At 54.8% G+C, this 23,302-nt stretch overlaps 1 protein-coding gene across 2 annotated transcripts in view; it reads left to right on the forward strand.

The window, feature by feature from the left end:
- Positions 1–1,420: 1,420 nt before the first annotated feature.
- Positions 1,421–23,302, forward strand: part of LTBP2 (latent transforming growth factor beta binding protein 2) — a 98,624-nt gene continuing 76,742 nt past the window's right edge. The window contains exons 1-3 of one of the 2 annotated variants that reach the window (XM_060004194.1): positions 1,421–2,195; positions 8,537–8,607; positions 21,262–21,526. In XM_060004194.1, the coding sequence (XP_059860177.1) occupies positions 1,717–2,195; positions 8,537–8,607; positions 21,262–21,526 (815 nt within the window). In that variant the 5' untranslated portion in view covers positions 1,421–1,716. The remainder of the gene's footprint in view (positions 2,196–8,536; positions 8,608–21,261; positions 21,527–23,302) is intronic. The other variant, XM_060004195.1, reaches the window with a different exon arrangement.

A 23,302-nucleotide genomic window follows, 5' to 3' on the forward strand; every position in this document is an offset into this window, starting at 1 on the left:
GATGTTTGAGCTGAGAGGTGAAGCGATGAGAGTGTCCTGTAAAACGTCCTGGAGATGAGTGTTTCGGGGAGAGGGAAGTGGGCATGAACTTAGCCTGTTCAAGGAGTAGAGAGGAGGCCAGTGCAGCTGCGGTGTGGTGAGTGCCCCAGCAAGAGGTGAGATAGATCAGACAGGGTGCCAGTCCTGCAGGGCTCTGGAGGCCAAGGTCAGGATTTGAGGCTGTTTTCAACATTAGACTGGGTCTGTCCTTTGTGTGGTGTGGGTCCTTATAAACTGGTGCCTTCCTGCCTGCTCGGTCCCTCTGCCTCTCCAGGAAGCAGTAGGCTGCAGGAATGCAGGGGCGGGGTGGGGTGCTTGGGGGAGGCAGCCATGGTTGCCAGGCCTTTAGACTTTAGGGCAGGGGACCATGGTGTGAGTGATGAGCTGATTGTTGGGGGTACTAAGATGGGTGGCCGTTGGCATTCTAGCACCCCTGCCCTCTCCCTGCCAACACGAGAAGATGTGAGCACACTCAGTGCATCAATCAGAAGCTCATCGAATCCCGAGGGAGTGAGGGGCTGGATGGGAATCTAGGAAATGGATCTGAGCCGCAGGCTGGAGGACTGGATTTCATTCACTTCTTGGACACACGCTGTCTCCTTGAGTGACCTTATTCCAGATCCTCCATGTTTATTCCCCTGTGGAAGAGCAGACACCTCTTGTAGGATCCGCCGCCATCAACGCCTCAGGCCTAGGCTCGATCCTGACGCAGCAGGAAGGGGATTAAGATCAAGGAGCTAAGGCGGCTAGCAGCGACAGGTCTCTGCCGCCCGCAGGGTAGCCAAGGACGCGGCCTAGTCCACTAGAGGGCGCGCGCCCCCAGGGGACCTTCCAGCGCTCCCGCGTCCCACGGCGGCGGAGGCAGGCGAGCTGCCCCGTGCTGTCCCAGCTCTAGCCGCAACCCCGGCCGACGCCCCCAGTGGCTCGGGCGGGAAGCGAAGGGTCCGGGGCCCGGCCTTTGGGTCCTGTCTCTGTCATGCCGTTCTTCGTACCTCTCCTGACCTCCTTCAGACCTTCGAGGCTGCAGCCTTGGTCATCGAACAGGGAGTTTGTCCCTGAGGTTAGGGGCGGGAGATAAACTCTGGACAGGTCAGCAGTTCAGTTTGCCCAGGACAAGAGAAAGGTGGCTTGGGTACCCCTGTCCCGGCAGGCGTCATCTCGCCTACTGGCCCTCGGGCCGGCCCTGCGTCGCCCCCAGCTCCTCACGGGTTAACACCCCTCGCCGCCCGCTCGCTTCCCAGTGCCAAAGTGGGTGTTGCTGGAATTCCTCTCTCCCTCTCCCGTAATGAGGGGGCTGAGCTGTCCCTCCGAGGAGGGGGCACGGTGTGGATAAAAGAGACGAAAAATCGGGGGGAGGTTTCCAAAAATAAAACCCTCCGGTTCCCATTCAGAAGGCTACAGTGACGGGGAGAAGGCGCGGCGGTGCGACAGCGGTGCCCACCCAGCTAGAGACGGAGCGCGGCCGCCGGGCTCACTGCACGCAGCCCCGGGCCGCTCCCGCAGCCTGGCCCTCGCTCCACGGAGAGCCTGGCCCGCAGTCTGATTCGGGGCCCCCTAGACGGGGAGAGGCGGGCCACCGAGAGGGGACCGGAGCGCAGCCAGAGGGCGGCCGGGCGCACAGACTGCGAGCCCCGGGGCAGTTACCCGCGCGCGCCGCTTTCCGGGCGCCCCGGCGCCATGAGGCTCCCAACCACCACCCGCTGCCCCGGGCGCGTCCTTCGGAACCCCTGGAGGAGCTTCTTGCCTCTCACCCTGGCTCTCTTCGTGGGCATGGGTCATGCTCAGAGGGACCCGTTGGGCAGATACGAGCCGGCTGGAAGGGACGCGAGTCGGCTGCGGCGCCCCGGGGGCAGCCACCCCGCAGCGGATACAGCCAAGGTGTACAGTCTGTTCCGGGAGCAGAACGTGCCCGTTCCGGGTTTGCCGCCCGCGGAGCGGACCCAACCTGGCTGGGGGAGCCCCAGCAGGCCCGCCGAGGCGGAGGCCAGGAGGTCGCCCCGCGCGCAGCAGCCGCGGCGAGTCCAGCCACCTGCGCAGACCTGGAGAAGCCGGCCCCTGAGCCAGCAGCAGTCCGCACCCCGGGCCCAGGCCCCCCCGGCTCTCCCGCGCCTCGGGACCGCGCAGCGGCCGCGGGCTGCGCGAGGGCGGCTAACGGGGTGAGCACTGGAGAGGGAAGCATGGGGGCTGGGGGAGCGAGGGCCGGTCTCCCGTACGCTCGTTCGTGGAGGGATGTGCTGGCTAGAGGACAGGGCGCCGGGCTCTGTCTTTCGTCCCTCTGTCCTCAGTACTGCGGAGGAACAGACCGAGGTCCCGGAGCTGGGGCTCCATCTGACCCACTCTCAAAGAGTTGAGAGGAAAGAGAAACATCATCCACACCCTTTCGTACCAGCTCGCCCAGACCCGACGTTAATCCTTTCCCAAGGCGCCAGGGCATTCGCCCGCTCTCCTCCCTCCCGCCTCCAACCGGTGCCTGCTGACGCCCGTAGCGGTGCGGGGATCTGAAAGGGATCGGGGAGAGGGCAGCGGGGTGGGCATTCCACGCGCTTGAGGCCCAGGGGAAGCTGAGCGGGCGTAGAGCGCGGGTAGGTGGAGGACGTCGGGGGCTCCAGAGCGCGAGGGCAGATGCATCTCCAGGAAGGAGGTTGGCAGCAAAGCCTGCGCGGGGGAACGAGTCTGTGGGTTGCGGCAGAGGTCGGCCTGGGCCCGCGGATGGCTGGACGTGGAAGTGGGCATGGGATCGGGGGCACTTTGGGCAGGAAGCCTGCTCGCGATGTGGCTGTGGCACTGTGGGTCCGTGGGGGAGTGGGTCTGTGTGTGCCCCTATGCAGCTAGGTGTCAGCGCGACTCGCGCACTTTGCGGGGCTAAGTCTCCCCCCTACCCTGAGACGACCAGCTGCTTGCCGGGGGCTCCCTCGCAGCATGGGAGAGGTTCCCCAGTAACCCCCGGCCCCGCTGAAGATCCTCATGGCTGCGGGAGGCTCAGTCTTGCCTGAGTATGACAGGTATCTCCAGAATGGAGGGCACTGGAGGCCCGGGCAGTGTGGGGATGCGTGGGGACACCATCGGGGAGGCTGGGAAGGAAGCTGGCAGCCCTTCTCGGCTTGGGCCCTATTTGCCAGTTGGGTTCAGTCCCCTGGCTCATAGCGTGAAGGACACTGCAACCCCTGTTCTACTCCCGAGGATGTTCTTACTGCCTCTCCACTCACTATTTTCCTAGGCTGCAGCACTCTTCTCCTGTATTTCTCTGCTTAGAGAGACCTTCCTGACTACTCCTGCCCCACCCTCTCTCTTCCTTCACCCTGCTCTACGTTTCTTCATAGCACTTATTCCCATTGGACATATTATGTTTCTGTTTCTGCGTTTATGGTCTGGTCTCCCAGCCCACGCTAATGTAAGCTCTATAAAAAGAGAGGTTTTGTTTTGTGCATTGCTGTGTCACCGGTGCCTAGAACAGTGCTCGTATATAGTTGCTGCTTGTTAAGTATCTGTTGAGTGAGTGAATGAATTCCCCGCTGCCCTTGGAAGGCCCAGCTTAAGGCAGACAGAGTAGACCCGAGCACTGCCAAGTCGCTTACACAGAGGATCAGTCAGAGGGTGGTAATGGCCTGTGCAAGTGAATACATACTTCTTAAGAGCAAGTGTGCAGGGCCTGGGATAGGGGATGGGGCCCCGAGACAAAGGCATTGTGCCTGCCAGGAGGGCAACTCAATTACTTCAAATCGAATTGGAGAAATGGACAGATAGGCACTGGTGAACATGCTTTCTAGTAGCAGAAGCTTCATGTTAAGAATAAAGGAATGGACGGCTGTGGCTGACGAGCCTGGAGGAGAAGGAGGCCCTGGGGTTCGATGGGCAGCATGTGGGGAAGCAGAGGGGAAGCGGCAGGAGTGAGGTCCCGAGTTGTAGCACTGCCCAAAGACAAGGGCTTTCCACTGTTGGCACTGGCCTCGGGGCAGGACTGCACCCTGGTGTAGGGGAGCCACAGGGCTGAGGCTGGAGGCGTAGGTTGAGCCGGATCACGGAGGAGCTTATACTGTCGGCGTTCGGGTGGGAGTTGGGGGGAGATGGGATAGTGGAGTGGGGGTGGGAGGGTGCACTCTTCGCAGTTGTGAAATGAGGTGGTGACGAGCAAAGCAGATTGTCACCATGATAAGGCTGGTAGATGTACAGAGGTGTGTAAGGACCTGGGCTGGGTGCCACCCACAATCACTTGCCATATACAGGTGCACACATCACATCACATGCTGGGGTGGCTCCTCCCCCAGATTATTTTCTGCAGCTTTGATAAAGGGTGGGTTCCTCTGGCACTGCAGCTAGCCACTCCAAGTCATCTGGGGAGGGGCTGAGTGGCAATCTTGTCCATCGGCTTCCTCTCCCCAAGTCCATTCTAGCTCCTGGCTTCTGGCCAGGCTGGTCTCTCTGGCCGTTGCCTTGTGAATTGCTCAGGGCCAAGGACTAGGTGCCACCTGCTGGTAAAGCTTGGAATTGCATCACCACTACTGGGGATTCTTCATTCAACAAACGTTTGGAAGGTCTCCTATATGCCCGGCACTTTGCTGGACCAGGGGGATACAGCAGTGGCCAAGACAGCCTCTGTCTCCGTGGAACTTGCAATGTAGTGGGGTTTTATTGCACATAATGAAGATTTTAAGTGTGCACCAGGCACAGTGCTAGGTGTCTGGGACACAGTGTAACCAGAGCAGAAAATTCTTGCACTATTGAAATTCACAGTCCACAGGGGACTTTTTAAGCCATTGTTCCCCAGCATTCAGTGTTTCTTAAGCTTAGCCTCACAGCATACCACCTTAATAATATTTTCCTCTATCTTTTCCTCCTTGTTCTATTATTTTCTTAAATTTAGAAACTGTTAAAATAACAGGATTTTGTGTTTTATTTATTTTTAAGTATTTTATATTATGAAGTTTTATACAAACCTACAAAAAGTATTGGAAATAATACAACTAACAATTCAGCTTTTTCAAACCTTAATATTTGGGCCTATTTTGCTTCTGATTTTTTTAGTCGAAATATCGTCTATAAATTTGTCTCCCTCTCTCCCCAGAGTTAACCACCACCTTGAATTTACCCATGATTCCAATCTAGGTTTTTATAGATGCACGCATCCATAACATATACAATATTGTTTTGCATATTTTAAACTTAGATAAGTGGTGCTATGCTGCCTTATCCCTCTAAAATTTGCTTTTCCAATCCTCATTAGATGTTTGAAATTTAACTACATTAATATAATCAGCTCAAGTTTATTCATTTTAATTGTCGGTCATTATGTCATTGTCTGAATATACCACAGTTTATTTATCCATCCTTCTGTTTTGGGACACTTAGATGAGTTACATATTTTGGTATTACAAACAGTGCTTGGCATTTTTCTACATAAATAAATCCATTTTCAAGGACACTTTGTATCACTATCATAAGCTGAAAATAGTACCACTTGTCATAAAGAGGAAACTGTAGGAAAACTGAAATGAAAACAAAATGTTCTCAAAGTCTAGTCAAATACAATTATCATAGGAAGTTCAGCCCCGTAGTTCTCCCTACTGGAAATGGCAATTGGCAAGGGCTGGAGAGAGAACCTGGCGTGAAGACCCAACCTCCGACAGAGATTTTTTCCCACTGGTCTAATCACACTAGAACGATCACTAAAAAGGGAATCACTTTCTCGCTGTGTGATTCAGCATTGCTGCATGTTGTGATTATGGAAATGTCATACTTCCCTTCCTACCAGAAGGGTGTTGGGAAACATTGGATTAAGTGAAACAAAGAGGTATTAAAAGTACACCACATGTCAGCCACTATGTTAGACTCTAGGGGCACAAAGAGGAATAAGAAAGAGCCCTCAAGGTACTCAAGACAGAGACATACACCAACAGCCTGAGGTAATCAGTGCTAAATGGTGTGGCGGCTGGAGAATGGGGAAGGCTGGGTAGATGGCAGGGGAGGTTTCACACAAAGGAGGTGACGTTTGATCTGGAAGTCTTGGAGCGAGCCACGGATCTCAGTCGGCAAAGGAGAGGGAAGGCAGTCTAGGCAGAGAGAGCAGCTTAAGCAAGGGCATCAAAACGTGCCCACACACAGTGCAGCTGGGGGACAACAAACTTCGTATATCTGGAGGATCATAGTTTTGGTTGTAGGTGGCCATGGAGATAAGGGGGGAAGGGGGGCAATTAGACTCCACAGGCAGGAGGGGTCCGGTTGGCTTTGTAGAGGCCAGTGGAGAGCCTTGAGGCGTCTATAACAAAGGACCAGTATGACCAGATTTGTTCCAGGTGGAACAGCAGCTGTCCTAGGCTGTTAGCCAGATGGGTTGGGCAATGATGTTGGATACTGGGCTAATGTTTGCTGAGTGGTGTGGCCTGGAAGCCTGGGCTTACATAATCTCTGAGTCGTATCTTCCAGAGACTCAGAGCCACTGAGTCTTTGGCCCCAGCTAGTCAGGCTCATTTGCTCTCTCCAGATAGCCAGAGCTCACGGAACGGTCATCTCCCACCGGGCACCTCCCTGAGCCTGTACCCAAGACTCTGGCTGGGCTCCTGTATCCCTCTTGAGTGCCCGCTTTGCCAAGCCCTGCCCCCCTGCTTGGCATCTTTGATTCTGACCAGTTCTCACTGTGGCCCTAACGGCCTTGAGGGCTCTACCGTGGTCAGGCCGGGCATGCCGAGCTGCTGCCTTCCTACAGTCAGCTCCGTAGCCATTCTGAAGGCATCTAGGGTACCAGCAGGCTCAGGGGGGCCTCCTTGAGCTGGGCTCCACGCCATGACCTCTCAGCCAGGTGGGCCCCTCAGTCCGTGCTCTCTGGACTCCCACAGACCCTAGTTTTTAGAAAACTCCTGCTGTCTGCTTCCTTCTCAAAGACCTCTCAGGCCTCTAAGAGGCCTTGCCACCACCAGAGGGGGTAATGACTCACCAATGGGTGGGTAGTCCCCCCTCCCACCAGGGCACACACTCAGAAGCCCTGGCTGTGAGGACCAGCCCCTTCCCCAGAACCTAGTGACTTGGGCCCTGATGGGGAATAGGCAGCGGTGCAGAGGGGCTTCGAGGCGGCTGAAATGGCACAGCCCTTGGGTGGGAGGGCATTCTGGGGCCTCCCTGGGAGGCAGCTCCCCACAGCTTTGGGCCAAAGAGCCAGGAATGGGCCTCAGCTTTTTCAAGCTGAAGGAATTTATTTTGAATGTTTCATAAGGTTTCAAAAACCACACGAGCTTTGGGGGCCACACAAATGTCAAACCAACTCCTAAGTGGGACCAGATGCTCACCACGCCGGCCACGAAGGTCACAGGAAGGGCCCCCCGGTCTGTCCTTCACCCCACTCTTGGGCTCCGTACCTCTGCTGCCCCGCTCACCCTGAGCTTCAGCGAGCGCTGAGTAGAGAATTTCTGATGGTAATGATGGGGTCTGTGAAGCAGAGCCAGACCCAGCCTGAGCTGAGAAGTCAGGGCCCCAGAGGTCTTCTCCAGATAGAGCCCTTCTCGGGAAGTCACCTCTGTCCGGGCAGCTGGGTTTTAGATCGACAGTCAGGGTGGGTGAAGGATACTGGTGCTGCAGGGGCCTCACTCCACACCTGAGGGCAGAGTTCGGGTGAGTTAGGTGAGTGGCCCTGGTGGCAACTGCTGGTCAGTGTCTCCTGCAGGTGTCTCGGTGCCAGCCCTAAGGAGTAGCTGGGGGAAGGGCTATCTCCCACAGAGTAAGTTCCATCAGCCTGCCCAAGTAAAAAGCGTGCTCACCGTGCAGTGCAGCTTATCCCGAGTCCCCAGCCCCATCTTCCTACCAGCTGGCCACTCCCTCAGCTCCTCTTAAAGAGAAATTCTGGAGCTCCGGCTCCTTCTGTCCCAGCCAGTGCTCCGTCTGACCGTGCACCAGCCTGCCAGAGGGCTGAGGCTCCTCCCAGTGTGCATGTGTTGGCAGGTGCTGCACATGTATGTCCTTAAGGCTGTTTTGGGTACGTTTTCCAGCTTCCCTTGGATTATCAGCGTTTGTTGGCAAGGGCCATGGTGATAATTTTTTGGTGAGAGGCCATGCGGAGCTGGAGCGTGACTTAGAGTTGGGTCAACTGAGGTTTGAATCTGGCTCTGACATTTACTTATTGTTTAGTCTTGCAAAGTGACTGAGACACTCTGAACTGGCTTTTTGATCATCTTCGTGATCCCTGTGCCAGTGTGTTGGGGGCTATATATCCTATCTCATTTAATCCTCACAACAACGTTAAGCAGGTATTATTATCTCCATTGTACAGATGAAAAGAATGAGGCTTCCCGAGCTCATGCAGAGAATGGCAGAGTCAGGATTCAATCTTAGCTGTGAAGGAGCCCAAAGCGCCCGCCCATGGGCCATGAGGCCTCCCTAGAGAAGGGGGACAGTGCCCGGCCTGGCAGAGTTCCCCCAGGCCCTGCCTGTAGAGGGTGGGACCGTCAGTAGGGCTCTGTGAATAGTCCCGCTCTGAGCACCCTATGCTGACCCTGTTTTGGTGACCCCGCAGGAGGAATGTCTGCGGGGGACAGTGCTGCCCAGGATGGACAACAGCAAACAGTACCAACCACTGTATCAAACGTGAGTGCCTCCACCGCACCCACCCCCTCCCTATCTCTGCCTTGAGCTGGGCGGGGCATGGGGACTCCAGAATCTGTGCGGGGAGCACAAGCGTCTTCCCCAGTCTGTCTCCTGAGCAGGTAGCCCCTTTCCAGGGGGGAGGCAGTGGAAGAGAGGAGATTGAAAAATGCCTCCAGGGCATTCCCTGGTGGTCTGGTGGTTAGGACTGGCGCTTTCATTGCCAAGGGCCTGGGTTCCATCCCTGGTTGGGGAACTAAGATCCCACAAGTTGCATGGCATGGCGAAAAAAAAAAAGGCTCCAACTGAAGATGGCTTTTCAAATAAAATCCCCTCTCTTGTTTGTAAAGTTTCCTGTATTCCCCACCTGCTGCTCCACTGTGTTGGGGCTCCTCCCCAACTTGCCCTGTGGTGCTCACATACCCCTGTGGTCTGCGGAACACACCTGGCCCCAGAGCCTCTGCATCGCACATTCCTGGGGGGACCACTCCCAGCACCGTGCTAGGGGAGTCCACCTCTGCTCTGGCCCCTGGCCCCTGGCGGGCATCCTACCAGGACGGTCAGATGAGGCTTTGATCCTGTGTCTGGAGCAGTCTTCCTTTCAACCACTCCAAAGCCTGGCAGGCTGGCCCAGATGAGAAAAAAGAGGGTAGTCATCTTAGTTATGTGGAGACCAAGGAGTGAGGTAGGAATAGCCGGGCTCTGTGCCCTAGCCTCCACTGATGGTACCCTTGGAGGAGGTGACAGCAACACGAGAGCCAGGAGCTATGCAGCTCTGTGCAAGACTCACTTCACACGTCCTGTGGGGCGGGGAGAGCCACTCACCTTTTGGCAGGTGAGGAAACTGGGGCACAGACAAGTCACGTGCTCAAGGTCACATGGCCTAGAAATGGCAGGATATGAACTCAGGTAACCTGACTCTAGGGTCCCTCTTCTTTTTTTTTTTTTTTTGGCGGTACATGGGCCTCTCACTGTTGTGGCCTCTCCCGTTTCGGAGCACAGGCTCCGGACGCGCAGGCTCAGCGGCCATGGCCCACGGGCCCAGCCACTCCGCGGCATGTGGTATCTTCCCAGACCAGGGCACGAACCCGTGTCCCCTGCATTGGCAGGCGGACTCTCAACCACTGCGCCACCAGGGAAGCCCAAGGGTCCCTCTTCTTAATCTCCACACTCTGCTGCCAGATATCTTACCTCATCTTCCTGGACCTCACTTTCTGCATCTGTGAACTGGGGATGGCCGTGTACTACTGTTTCCTTTTTGACTCCTCCTCTACCTCCTATTACTACTACCACCATCACCTCTACCATTACTACTGCTACTGTTACCTCTACTACCATCACTACTGCTACAGCTGCTGCTGCTGCCGCTACTACCACCATTACTATTATAACAATGACTACTACTTCCACTAGCTAACAGCCGAGGATTTACTGTATGCCCAACACTGCGCTAAGCTCTTCACATACGTCATCTTAGTTGTCTCCCAATCCTATAACATGAGTATTTACTGATCATCTATCCTACTTATAGTCGAGGAAACTGAGGCTCAGTTTGGTTAGGAAATGTGCCTGAGGAGACAGCAGTACTCCGAGTCCTGGAGCTGAGGCCTGGGGTGGGATGTGGGGCTGGAGATGAAGAGGAGAGCCCCTAAGTTCTATTGAGCTTAGCAGAGAGTGTTGCTGAGGTTTGAGTTGAAGTTGGGGCGGGTGGCTTCAGGGCGGGTGGGCATGGGCCTCGCTCTGGCCCTTCAGCCCTGAAGGTTCTCAGTTTCCTAACTTTCTCATGACTTTCCAGCGTCCTTCTCTGCCAATCTGGAGTTTCAACACTGGAAACTCGAGGTTGGGTGAGTCCGCAGACTGTCAGAACTGACGTGTGTGTGCACCCTCGTGCCCTGATCCAGGGGTGCCGCTCCAGCCTGCCGTCAGTATCCACTCCACCCCGGGGGGCCTCAGCCCATTGTTTCTCTCCCCGGCCCTCCGCTGCTCCCCTGGTCATACCTGTGGCCCTGGCACACGGGCTGGCAGCGCTCCTGGAGGAATTGCCACTGGGCGTTAGCCTTTCCCACACGAAGCTGGCTCCCCACTGAAGGCCTGTGTGCTAATTAGCTGGGCCCAGCGCTGTTTGCTTGTTGCTGTTTTGCTGCTAATGAGCTTGATGAGAACCACGTGGGCAGTGGGGTGTTGGCCCTGGATGGCTAGGTCCGGAGCTCTGTCAAATATGGGGCTCTTGGTCCCACGCCCTGTCAGCTGGCTCTCCTGCTTCCCCCGTGGTTTGCGTCTCCCTATCCCCTCCCCACAGCTGCCCTTCTGGCTGGAGCAGAGGCTGCCAACGCCGGGGAATGCTCATGACTCTGGCCTAGTGGTTTCCCACATGTGGGGTGCCTCTCCTGGCCTGGCCGCGGCGCGGGTGGTGACAGGGAGGGGTGTGTGACATCCCCCCAACTGCCAAGAATAAAGTCTAGTCCCAGAACAGTGTGGGGACTCAATCCATCCCCTGGTCTCTCCCAGATATCTGTAGGTCCAACCCACTGCCCCTGCATAGCGAGTGATGGCCTTTGTCCCCTGGCCCACTCCCGACTCCCACTTGCCCCCTCTCACAGACTCCTAGGTTGCTGTAACATACCAGCCATCTCCTTGGCAGGCCCCTTTCTTCATCCCTGCGCAGTCACTGGACCTTGGGGACCCACTGTGTCTGCAGGTGTCCACTGCTAGAAGCCCAGCTGCTCTCTGCGCCCTGGAGGGGTCTGGAGCTGTGCCCCCATCTCCTCCTCTGGTCTTGGTATCTGCCTTTCCTTCTGCGGCTTTGCCAGCTCGCCACACAATTTGTGTGTTTACGTATTTGTGGAGGCAGCTGAGTGGGGCCTGCCAGCCCGCTCAGCTGAGGGGAAGCAATGTAGGGTGTGGGGTACCAGGGTCCTGTTTACAGTTAGGGCCTCTGGAAGACTGTCCCGTCTTCCCAGACTGGCTCGCCCCAGTGCACACACAGCCTTTGGGAGGCTTCTGAAGGCTTACACTGGGGAAGAGGATTTGAAGAATCCTTTGGCTTCTTGTTTTATCTCGGCTTAGATGCACGGGGGCTGGGGCTGTTCTGGGGAGAAGTCTACTGAGGAGGGGGCTAGGTGGATTACCATCTTCCCCTCCCCCCAGCAGGAAGGCTCCAAGTTAAGAGCATGTGCTTTAGATTCTGGTGCCCGATTCAAGGCGTCATGGGTTTGAATCCCAGCTCTGTGTCCTCAGGCAAGTGCCTGGCCCTCTTCCAGCCACAGTGCCTCACCTGTTAAGTGGGTATAACAATCTTTATAGAGCTGTTTTTGAGAATGAATAATAATAACACACTGTAGCTCTTACGGTGTGTTCTGTGCATCAGAACTTTATTATTAATTTTTCATCCTCACAACAGCCCTGTAAACTAGAGTTGATCTTTATCCCCATTTACAGATGAGGTTAACTATTTGTCCAAGTCACGCAGCTGGCAATCAGTAGAGCCTGGGTGTGAATCCAGGTAGCCTGCTCCAGAGGAGAGGGCTTAACACCGTGCTCCTGGGAAACGAGCACGTGTGTGTAGAGAGCCTGCAACATGGTAAGTTTAGTTGTTATTTTAACCTAGATCCAGGAGGCTGTGCTGCCTGCCTGGGTTTCAAGGCCGACTCCATCACTTAGCTACAGGACCCTGGGCAAGTTGCTCAAGCTCTCTGTGCCTCAGTTTCTTTTCCTGTGAAACAGGACTAATATTAGTCCCTGCCTCAGAGAATTCTGAGGAACAAATGAGATAACTTAGGGCAAGTGTTTAGTTCAAGGCCTGGCACGTTCTGTGTGTTCTGTACATGTCTGGCCTTGATGTTGCGAGCAGGGACTGTGTCTACCAGCCCACACCATGCAGCACAGTGGCAAGTGTTCACCGGATACAAGGTAAAGGCTCAACAAGCATGTACTGAATGACACAGGGCCTTTCCCAGGCCTGTGCAGAGAAGTCCCCTTCTGCTGCCCCAGATTCATCGGCCCTTTTGGAAAACTCCCCACGGTGCTCAGGAGACCCTGGAATGGCCTAGGCATTTGTGCTTGCCTTTTAGTCCCAAGCCTGTGTGCGCATGGGGCCATTAGAACCACATGCCTTCTAGGCCACAACTCAGTGCTGTGAAGACCCTCATCCCTCCTGATCTGGGCTTCTCCTGGGCTTCCCTGAGGGAGTTCCCCTGGCCCACCCATCCCAGCCCTGTAAATGACCCCACCCAAAGGGCAAGACTATAGCCACCCAACTTTGGAGCCAGAATCCCTGAGTTCAAACCCTGCTCCATCATTTACTAGCATGGTGATCTCAGGCACATTGCTGGACTGCTCTAAGCCTCAGTTTCTCCGTATGTCAAATGAGGATCAGAATAGCACCTGTAGTAGTTATAAGAATCTACAGAGGAGATGTATGCAAAGAAATCGACCTCATAATGGTAAGTGCTGAACAAATGTTGGGGAAAAGGGTCAGGGCAGGGGTGGGATTTGCAGGTTCTTTACTGACTGGTTAGGAGCTGCCAGGAGCCAGAGGCTTGAGTCTACATGGCTCGTCTCTGGATGAACCATCCGATGAAACTCAGTAGCTGGTGGGAGTGGTGGAGAGGAAAGTGGAAGGGGTTAAGGGGAATAATCACATGACTTCAGTGGAGACCCAACTAACACGAAGGGTATAGACCTAGCAAGAGACACTGCCCCTCTCTCCCCTGACCATGTAGAGGTACCTTAGACCTTTTTGGTAAGCAGGTGTATGCCCCCAAGGCTTTTTGCTTAAAGGAGTATTTAGGAGATGCTTTTATCCCAGGGGCTGTATCCTGTTGATACCAGCAGAGTGCCTATTTGATACGTGTTTGTTAAAGGACTGAGTGGGTGAATGATTTCACAGGTGACCTGGAGGTTTTCTTCTGCCATCCTCAGCTGCCTCTTCTCACCTCCTTGGTTGGCTTCTCCTTTTCTACCTAACATCTTTTTTTTTTTAAAGCCAAGTTCTTTTTTTTTTTAATTTTATTTAAATTTTATTTATTTATTTATTTTGGCTGTGTTGGGTCTTCATTTCTGTGCGAGGGCTTTCTCTAGTTGCGGCGAGCGGGGGCCACTCTTCATCGCGGCACGCGGGCCTCTCACTGTCACGGCCTCTCTTGCTGTGGAGCACAGGCTCCAGACACACAGGCTCAGTAGTTGTGGCTAATGGGCCTAGTTGCTCCGCGGCATGTGGGATCTTCCCAGACCAGGGCTCAAACCCGTGTCCCCTGCATTGGCAGGCAGATTCTCAACCACTGCGCCACCAGGGAAGCCATCTACCTAACATCTTGATGCTGGGCTGCCTCAGGACTTTCCCCAGATCTTCTAAATCCCCCACACAAAGAGGGGGCCATATGAAGCAAGCAGAGCATTACTGAGTACCAGTAGACGCTGTGCCAGACAATTAACACGTAACAGTAAGAGTGGCCGTGCTCACTCTGTGCCAGGGACCACGCTAAACCCTTCACCTCCCTTCCCCCTGTGAGTGGCCATCACATCACGCTCTGTCCTGGCCCCTCCTGTGTCCCTGGCTACTGCTTCTCCTCTACCTGCTACTAAACACTGGGTGTCCCAGGGCCGAGTTCTGGGTCCTCTCCTTTTCTTTCTCGCTGCACCGCTCCTGGAATGATCTAATGCATTCCCATGGATGTAAACATCGTCTCGGGGCTGATGACACTCAGATTTATATACATCTTCAGCCAGTCCTCTGCTCCAACCTCCAGGCTCCTTTCGTCCCGCCGCCTCCTCAACATCTGCTCTTGATGCCTCCCAGCCACCCCCACCCCAACTTGTCTCAAGCGAGCGCATCGTTTCCCTCCCTCTGAGCCCATATCCCTGCCCAGGTCTTACCCATCCTGTCAGAGGCATCTCCATCTATGTGAATGCTTAAGCCAGACCATTCAGGACACCTCCTCTTGCTCAGGCTTCTATCCAGTTCATCCCTGAGCCCTGTTTGCTTTACTTCCTAAATGTCTTGAGAGTCTGTTTGCTTCCCGCCCCCCACACCCCCACCCCCAGCTGCTTCTCTAGTCCCGGGCACCAGCACGCTCTCCTGGGTGACTGCTGCAGCTGGCTGACTGCTCCCACTGTCCCCCTTACTCTCCAGTTCTTTCTCTGTAAATTAGATCATAACACATCCTTATTGAAACCTTCCTGTGGCGGTGTGTCCAGCCTTGTCTGTCAGCCCCTCACTCACCAGATCCAGCCTGGGTTCCTGGAATGTGCTGCCCCCGGGCTGTTGCACATGCTGCTCTCTCTGTTTGCTTTTCCTGTCTCTTTATGTGGCTGCTCCCTGTCTTCGTTTCCAGCTCCCCCTAACCGCTCTGTCTAGAGCTGCCCCCAGCAGCCTTGTTACTCTGGATCCCAGCCCCTGTATTGTTTCTTCCACCATTCATATCCCAATTTCTCTTCCTCTGCTTGTTTTTTTGCTTGTTTTATGAATTTCTCTAAGTTGGAGGCTCCATGAAGAAAAAGACACTGTCTGTCTTGCTTACTATCCTAAGCAAACAGTAAATGTTGGACGCACGACCACTTTCTAGACGCTGAGACTTGCATAGATGAAGGAACTTGCCTGAGGTCGTGGGGTTGGAATTCAAATGCAGGTCTCCTTGACTATAAGGCTGCTCTCTCCTCCACACTTCTGCCCCCACCTTCATTGAGTTGTAAATGGCAATGGTGTATTCCTTCCCTCTCAACCTTCATGGGTCCTGGGCACGGAGCTGGTGTGGCTGCAGAAGGGCTTGGATGGCTCCGTGTTAGCCACAGAACTGTCTTGCACGCCCTGGGGCTGCTCCCCTGGAAAAGGCTGGGTCCCCGGGCTTGTCCCTGATGGGGGCTGCTCCAGGACCCCATCTTCTCTCATCTCCTTGGCCTCTCTGGCACTGAGGCCTTTAAATCCCTGCCTCCTCCCAGACAAAGCCCTCAGGGCTGTGATGGGGATGGACAGGTGACTCATCTGCTCTAGGGCAGGAGCTAGAGGCAAACCCACGCCTCTGCCCTGGGCCACAAGCCCTGCCCAGTGGTCCCCTCCTCATGCCTGCTGGAGCCAGTGGGAATTGGGGCTGCTCTCTGCCCCAGCCCCTGGCCCCCAACTGGCCCAGTATCTCGGTGTTTGTTAATGCAATTAGCAGGGCGGTCCATGCTGATGGGCCGGGGCCAAGGTCTGACTCACAACCCTCCTTCCTCCCCTCCGGCCGCCAAACGGTAGAGGCCCTCTCGGCCTGCCAGACAGCGTCTGCAAAGCGTGCGCAAGGGGCCAAGAACGGCATCTTTCTCTCATTACAGGCTTTTATGTGAGCACAACTGCAATTTTGGAGCAGGGCGCTTGGCTGGCCCCTGAGCCCCAGTGCTGTTTCCAGCCATCCTGAGCTGTGATCCCAGCACAGCTGTGGTGGGAATGGGCCGAATCCTTGAGGACCTGACTTCTCCCACAGCCTGGGGGCTTGGGGCTGAGGTCGGGGCTTGGGGGACACAGCCCGTGGACAGAGCTTGGGTGTGGAGAGGATGAGTCCTCGGTGGATTCTGAGGGTGTGTGAAGGCCAGTGAGGGATTTCCTGGCCTCGGGGAGCTCTGACATCAGGGTCCCCTTTCTGTGGAAACCAAAGGTCAAGGCTGTGGAGAAGAAACAGCTCAGGGTCACAGGTAGACCCCCAGTTACGTGAATTCCAAGGGCAAACTGAGGCCTCCAGGTAGGGGTCTAAGGTGAGGGGCGGGCCCAGGGAAGGGCAGCACTGAAGGTGGTGGGTGACCGTCCTGCCTAGAAACGCCTCTGGGTGTGGAAGGGACAGGGCCCCATCCTGAGGGAGGGATCAGGTACTCAGTGGGGAGGTCCTTAGTGTCCCACTGACACAGAGTTTAGGAAAGATGGAGCTTTAATCTGAGGAGCAGCTGAGCCTCAGGTATGGGGGTGCTGGGCCCAGAGTCTAATCTGGAAGGTAGGTTCATCTCCCAGACAGGAGGGCCTGGTACTGGAGGCCTCGGAGGAGGGCACAGGCTCAAGGGGCCCACCCTAAAGTCGGTGCCTCACCTAATGGAATTGACGGAGGGAGAAGGCATCTCTAGATCCCAGGAGAGAGAGCTGATGCCCTACCTGGCTGGGGTGGAAGGAGGCCCTACCTGGCTGGGGTGGAAGGAGGTAGAGAGGGGACGGGCTGTATTTAACACCTGAAGAGCAGCCCTACCTCTGCACCACAGTGTTTGGGGCATCTCTCTAACCAGGGCCTGCCTTGTCATTGCCTTTTCCTGGGAAAAAGGTCATGGCAGAGAAGTTCAGAAGCCCTCTTGCTTCTGCCCCTAGGTGTGTGTATTTTTTGTTTCTTAACTTAGCATTGGTGCCCAATGCAACTTTCTGTGGAAACTTTCTGTGGAAATGTTCTATGTCTTGCCATCCAACATGGTAGCCGTGAGCCACATGTGGCTACTGAGCCCTTGAAATGTGTCTAGTGCAACTGAGGAACTGAATTTTACATTTTATTTAATCAATTTCCATTTCAACAGCCATATAGAGCTCACGGCTACAGCATTGGACAGCACAGCTTTAGAGAGTACAAAGTACTTCCGTGATCTCTGTTGAGACTCACACAACTCTTGGAGGCAGGAATTGTCAGACCCATTTTATGATGAGACAGCTGAGGCACTGGTTGAGGCGTCTCAGTGAGATGACGTGCCCAAGGTCACGCAGCTGGGATGTGGCTGAGCGGGGCGGGGGTCAAACCAAATCTTTCTGACTCCCGACCCCGTGTTCTTTTTGCTACCAAGTCTCTGGTCGCAGGGGCTCTGAGTGGATGGTGGGAGCAGCCTACACGGTGGGAGCTGTTTCCAGACTCTCCCCCAGGCCTGCCCATTCTGCATTTGGTCTCCTCCCAAAGGCAGGGGTTTTGTTTGGAAAATGTGAGCAAACCTCTGCTTGACTGTTCTGGAGCAGAGTGAAGGTAGAAGGGGCACAGCCAGGAGTGGGGTGTTGGGGAGAACGATGCCTTCTATTTCTTGTTTCAAAGTAATTTCGGGAGTTTTCTTTTTTATTCCCCTGTCTTTTGGCATACGGCTACCTCCACAGAGCTGAACTCCCAAAGCTGAAACTTTCCACATGTCCAATCCTCAGTGAGAAAGAGAGTGCCAGGGGAGTGTGGAGAAGCCAGAGTTCAGGTGGAGCCCAAATTATGAATGGCTAAAGGCTGGCATCGGTGAGCGGGCACAGGGAGGCTGGAAGCAGCATCACCTTCGGGCTCTGAGGATGCCAGCCCCTGACAGGGAGGGGCTGGATGTGTCCTCGATGGCTAAACACGGACCTCGTGGTCTCGTGCTTGATAACCTCTCACCAATCATCAATCACCGAAGACTCATTAAAGCCATATACCGCATCCTGTGTTGATTTCTCAAGCATAAGGCATGACCTCTGCCCTTGTGGGAAAATGGGAGGAATGAGGCTCCAAGGGCAAAGCATGAAGACTGCCCAGCCTGCCATGGTTGGGAATTTTCTCTCTTAAAATTCCCACAGCACTGCACGAAATTGCGTCTCCGGGGTGCCTCAGCATTTCCGTCCTTGCTTCATGCAATAGCCCCTGCCGTGGGGCGATTCTGCGATGGCTGATCCCCTTTCTGACACTTCAGTTTTGAAATCTGTGCTCATTTGACTTAGGAATATTTTGCTTCAGTTTCCTTTAAATGAAAGGCACATGACCGCTATCGCCCCCCTCCTTCCCCAAGGGTTCCAAACTTTTGGATTTCACGCACCAGTAAATATCCCCAAACATCTTAGGTACCAGAGTACAATAGCCAGCTTTTCCTTTTGCTAAGTGAGGATATTAGAAAAACAAACTACCATTTGCCATCACCTTTAATTTTAAAAGAACATTGTAACACCAAAAAAGTAATGCAATAATAATCTCAAAATAAAAAACACATTTTAAGTGGGAAAAAATAGCATCACAAGAAACACAGAAAACTGTTTTTATTTTTCTTGTTTCACGGCGGACCAGTGAACACTGTCCTAAGAATGCCGCCTTTCATAGACAGGCACTTGGAGCCACCATTTGGGGCCATTGGCGGGGTGGCTTTTGGGGGAGTGGAGAGAGAGGAGAGGAGTTTATGCTCCAATCCCATAATGCAGATGCTTGGCTCAGAACAAAACGCTCGAACACTGTAGTGAGGAAATCACTTCCTGCTGAGACTTATGGAGACAACTCAGAGGAAGATACAAATGAAGTTGGTGAGAGCTGGCTCTGAAAACGTAGCACTTGGAGGACCTTTCTTAGCAGATCTGGCCTCTGTGCAGTTTCATAAACGATTGGTCCAGAAAGGTTATCTTCCCAAACGGGTTTATTTCTGCCAACAAGTCTGGCTGGTTTGGAAGCCTTTTAGAACTTTTATCAACCACAATATTACATGCATATGTAAATGCCAATTTTATAGTTTCTCCCCAAACACCCACTTTCTGTGGGCTGTTCATCATACCAACCAAAGTCTGCCAACCCTTGTCCTCATTGAGGACCTAAGTGCCTGGGGGCAAGGGGCTTCCATGATTCTGAGAACCCTCCCACCTGGCAGAGCTTCCTCCACCCAGGGACCAGCCTTGTTGTCTTTGTACCCCCCGACACCCAGTCTGACCGAGAGAGGACGCTCACTAAATGTTTGCGGATGTATTGGCGAATAAGGCAGAACCAGAAGTAAGCGAGTCTCAGGAAGACATGGGCTCGGCTTGCAAGATTTGGGGCCTTGGGTTTCTAGACAGAGAAAGATCTTACTGTTGAAGTCAAGGATGGGCCATCCTTGGGGCCCAGGAGGGGAAGGACAGAAGCTAAATTAGTTTTGAAGGCTGTCTTAAGGGCAGGGACCACCCACGCAGAGGTAGAAGAGACACGGAGACTGGGAGGGGCTGTACGACCTTCCCTTCACCCACGCCAGGCTTTGCTGGCAGAGGCATGTGGATCTGAGGGGCTAGGAGTGATGTAGCATCTGTGGTCCACATGGGAAACCACTCAGGCCCTCCCTTTCTACTCCCTCCCTAAAATAAACCAGGGCTGACACCTGTCCTGGGCAAACCTGCTTCCCCAGTGTTCGCTGGCCCTGGTTTGGCTACAGGGCTGGCCCCAGCAGACCGTGTCTCTGGTGGTGGTGGTGACAGTGGCCTGGCGTGTGGTCAGGTGGGGGCTGACTCTGCTTGGGCAGGTGGAGTGGCAGCCAGGTGATAGGCCAAAATCCTGCCAAGGTGGCAGTTTGTGTTTGGGGAAATGCTCAGGTTTACAATTCTCTCACACAGTCTGCTTACCTGGAGGCCTGGGGCTGCCAGGAAGGGATGCCCAAGCACTGAGGAAAATGCTCTAGCCTCAGGATCTAGCTCATGGTTGGAATCCTGCAGCGAGACCTATGATTTCCCCACTCTCCCCTGAGTAGACAGGCTGCCCTTGTTTGACACGATGCCCAATCTACTCATCCTTGCTGTCTCTGGTCAGCATCACCACCTCCAGGAAGCCTTCCCTGATTTTCCCTTTCTTGCCTCAGCCTGGGTTAGAGGCTCTGGCCGACACTTATCACATGACCTGTGTCCTGGCTTCCATGTGAAACAGGACACTCTTTGAGAGAGGGATCCCCTTTACCACAAGTCTCACACCTAGTGGGTGCTCGGTTAATGTTCACTGAATGAATGCAGGAGCTGGTAAACATCCTCCCTCAATCGAAGATTGACTGTATGGGCTTTGGAGAGAGATGGGTTTGAGGGTCTGTGGTCTCCACCACCAGAGCCAACCTGGGACGTGCAGCTTCCCAGGCCAAGGGTGCATTCGGTGGCTGACTTGAAGCCAACAGATCCCTTTTGTTTCATCATCACCTCCAGGCCAAGGTTTAGAGATGGTTCAGCCCTGCTGGAAGGCAGTGGGGTGGAAAGAACTTGGGCTTTGCCATCAAACAGACCTGGACTGGATCCTCGATCCACCATTGCCTGGCTGGGTGACCTCAGGCACATCTTTTAACCTCTCCAAGCTTCAGAGTCATCATTTGTAAAATAAGGATCATAATCCCACTTGCTGTATAGGATTGTTTTAAGCTTAAATGAGACAGTGTGTGCAGAGCACAGTTCCTCGCATGTTGTAGCACTGAACAGATAGTAGCTGCCGTAATAAAAATAATATTGATTGTGTCATTGTTAGGCATATGCTAGGAGTTAAGGAGGCAAAGAGGTGTAAGGAACAGTCGCTGCGCTTGAGGGCGCTGACCATATTAGTTAGGGAGTTGAGACACATACATAACAAACCCATCACACTGATGGTGGCCTATAGGGCCTGAGTGCTGGGCAAGGAGAACACTCGTCCTAGCTGTTCGGAGGAGGGAGCAGTTGCTGGAGGCAGGTCGTCAGGGATGGGGAGGGGGCCTGGAGGGAACAGTAGCACTTAGGTAAGTGGAGAGGAAAGGGAAACAGCTCCAGGGAGGGGAAGCAGCACACACAAAGGCAGAGAGAAGAGGAAGCCACACCAGCAGGCCAGGTCCCCAGATGGACAGACAACAAAAAGGGAGCACTTCAGTATATGTACAACCCAATGCTGGGTGTTCTGCCCGGGGTGCTGGTGTGACGGGTCACCCAGTCTTTGATGGGTTGTCCGACGCTGACAGGCGACCCTCACCCTCTCCCTGTCTCTCCAGCCGTGTGCCAGCCGCCCTGCCAGAACAGGGGCTCCTGCAGCCGGCCCCAGCTCTGCGTGTGCCGCTCCGGCTTCCGCGGAGCCCGCTGTGAAGAGGTCATTCCTGAGGAGGAATTCGACCCCCAGAACTCCAGGCTGGCACCCCGACGCTCAGCCCAGGGGTCTCCCAACCTGCGCAGGAGCAGTGCGGCCAGAGAAAGCACCACGGCCAGAGAAAGCACCACGGCCAGAGCGCGGCCGCCAGCACCACAGCCGCCGCTGGCCAGGTGAGTCCCCTCCTCAGCGGGGCCTCCGGTCTGGGGGCGCAGCCTCTCTGGAGGGGCTTCTTCCTTCGGCCCGTTTGGTGAAGACCCTGGTGGAGAAGGCCGGAGAGTCCTCCTTTCCCTTCTGCTCCACTAGAGGGGCGGCGAGCAGGGCAGCAGGTACGGGGGTGGCACAGGCTCTGGCAGGGTGCCCAGGGGAGGTGGGAGGGGAAGTCTTTACTCTCCAGGCCCCGGGGAGAGAGCTGAGGAGGGCACATCCCTGGGACCAGGCTCTCTTGTTTCGAATCCTGGTGTTGCCACTTCCTAGGTGGGTGACCTTGGGCAAGTTACTTACCTCTCTGATTCCTCATCAGTAAGTTGGGGGAAATGATGACAATCATAGTCATGGTATTGTAAGGGTTAAGTGAGTGACTATGAGGAAAATGCTTAGAACAGTGCCTGGCACACAGTAAACTCTATAAATGTTTGTCTCCGCCTCCCCTTTCTCTGCCTGTGGTCCCTGTGATGCAGGAAGGACTCCTCTGCCAGAAAAAGCCCCTTCAGTTCAGTCACCACCAGTGCTAACCTGTCTCCTCGGAGGGGCAGCTGGAGCACGTAGGGGAAGCGAGAAGATGAAAAAGTGGGAAGGGGTGTGTTCACGGGCAGGATTCCCTGGCCTGCGTGCCAGCCAACCTGGCTAGACATTTCCTAGCTCAGCTCAGGAAATCTGAACTTTGTAAACTGGTCCATTTCTGGGGGCTGTGTTTTCCTTGTGGTTTTTCAGGTTGCTTTTTCCATTCGCTTCCTACTTAGGAACTTCTTTCTGAAATGTTTGAACCTTGTCTTGCTGAACTCAGCGAAAAAAGGATTTGCCCTCCCAGAGGAAGCTGGGAGAATCAGGGAGAAGAGGCTGACCTCGAGGCCAGGTCCCCAGCGGGGAAAGCTCAGGAGAGAAAGGAAAGGAGCTCAAGGTTGTCCAGCAACTCTGAAGGGGGAGGGGCAATGGGGGCCGGGCCAGACCAGGGTCTCAGTAAGGGGGTTTCCAGGGCCCTGGCCACCCAAACAAGCAGGTGGTTTCCGAGAGCATCCAGGAGCAGAAACAACAGAAGGATGAACTTGGGTCAAGGCCTAGGGAGCCCCAAAGTTAAAACCAGAAGAGCCAAACTCTTTCACCAAGGCCTTAGGATGCTGGGGCAGAGATGGGGGGCAGAGCTAAGGGCCAGGTGGACAATGCAGGGGGCAGGGCGAACTGCCTGGGATTGGCTGTGACCAGTTGGGCAGGGCCTGAGCCTTGTTCTCATTGGTCCCGGCTCTGGGTCCAAGGTGGGTGGTCCTGGTGTGAAGGCACTTGGAGGAGCCCCAGGGGTGGCAGCTCCAGGGCCAGCCCCGGGGCAGGGTGGGAGCAGAGTCCTTCCAGCCTGGCTTTCCCCCTGCAAGCTCTTTTTTGGCTTGTGGGATTCATTCATTTTATAATGCATTTATCCCCTGTGTGCGTGCACAAGTGAGTGCTGGGGGTGGTTGCTTGGCAGGTCATTCTGTTCCTTGTACCCTTGAGTCAGAAGGCTTTTGACATCCCCTGCCCCATCTTCCCAGCCTATCCCGCTTCTAGTTTTCAAGGCCCAGTCCCACTTCCTCCAAAAAGCACCTACTCCCTCATATCCACCAGGCTCTGACCCCCTGCAGCGCACACGTGGCACACACATCGCTGTGAGTCTGCACCCTGAGCCTGCAATCAGACGGTGTGGCCTGCGCCCTGGAAGGCAGCACCTGCGTCTCACGGTGGATTTCCCCACAGTGCCT

This window comes from Delphinus delphis, chromosome 2, assembly GCF_949987515.2.
Source record: "Delphinus delphis chromosome 2, mDelDel1.2, whole genome shotgun sequence".
Classification (NCBI taxonomy): Eukaryota; Metazoa; Chordata; class Mammalia; order Artiodactyla; family Delphinidae; genus Delphinus; species Delphinus delphis.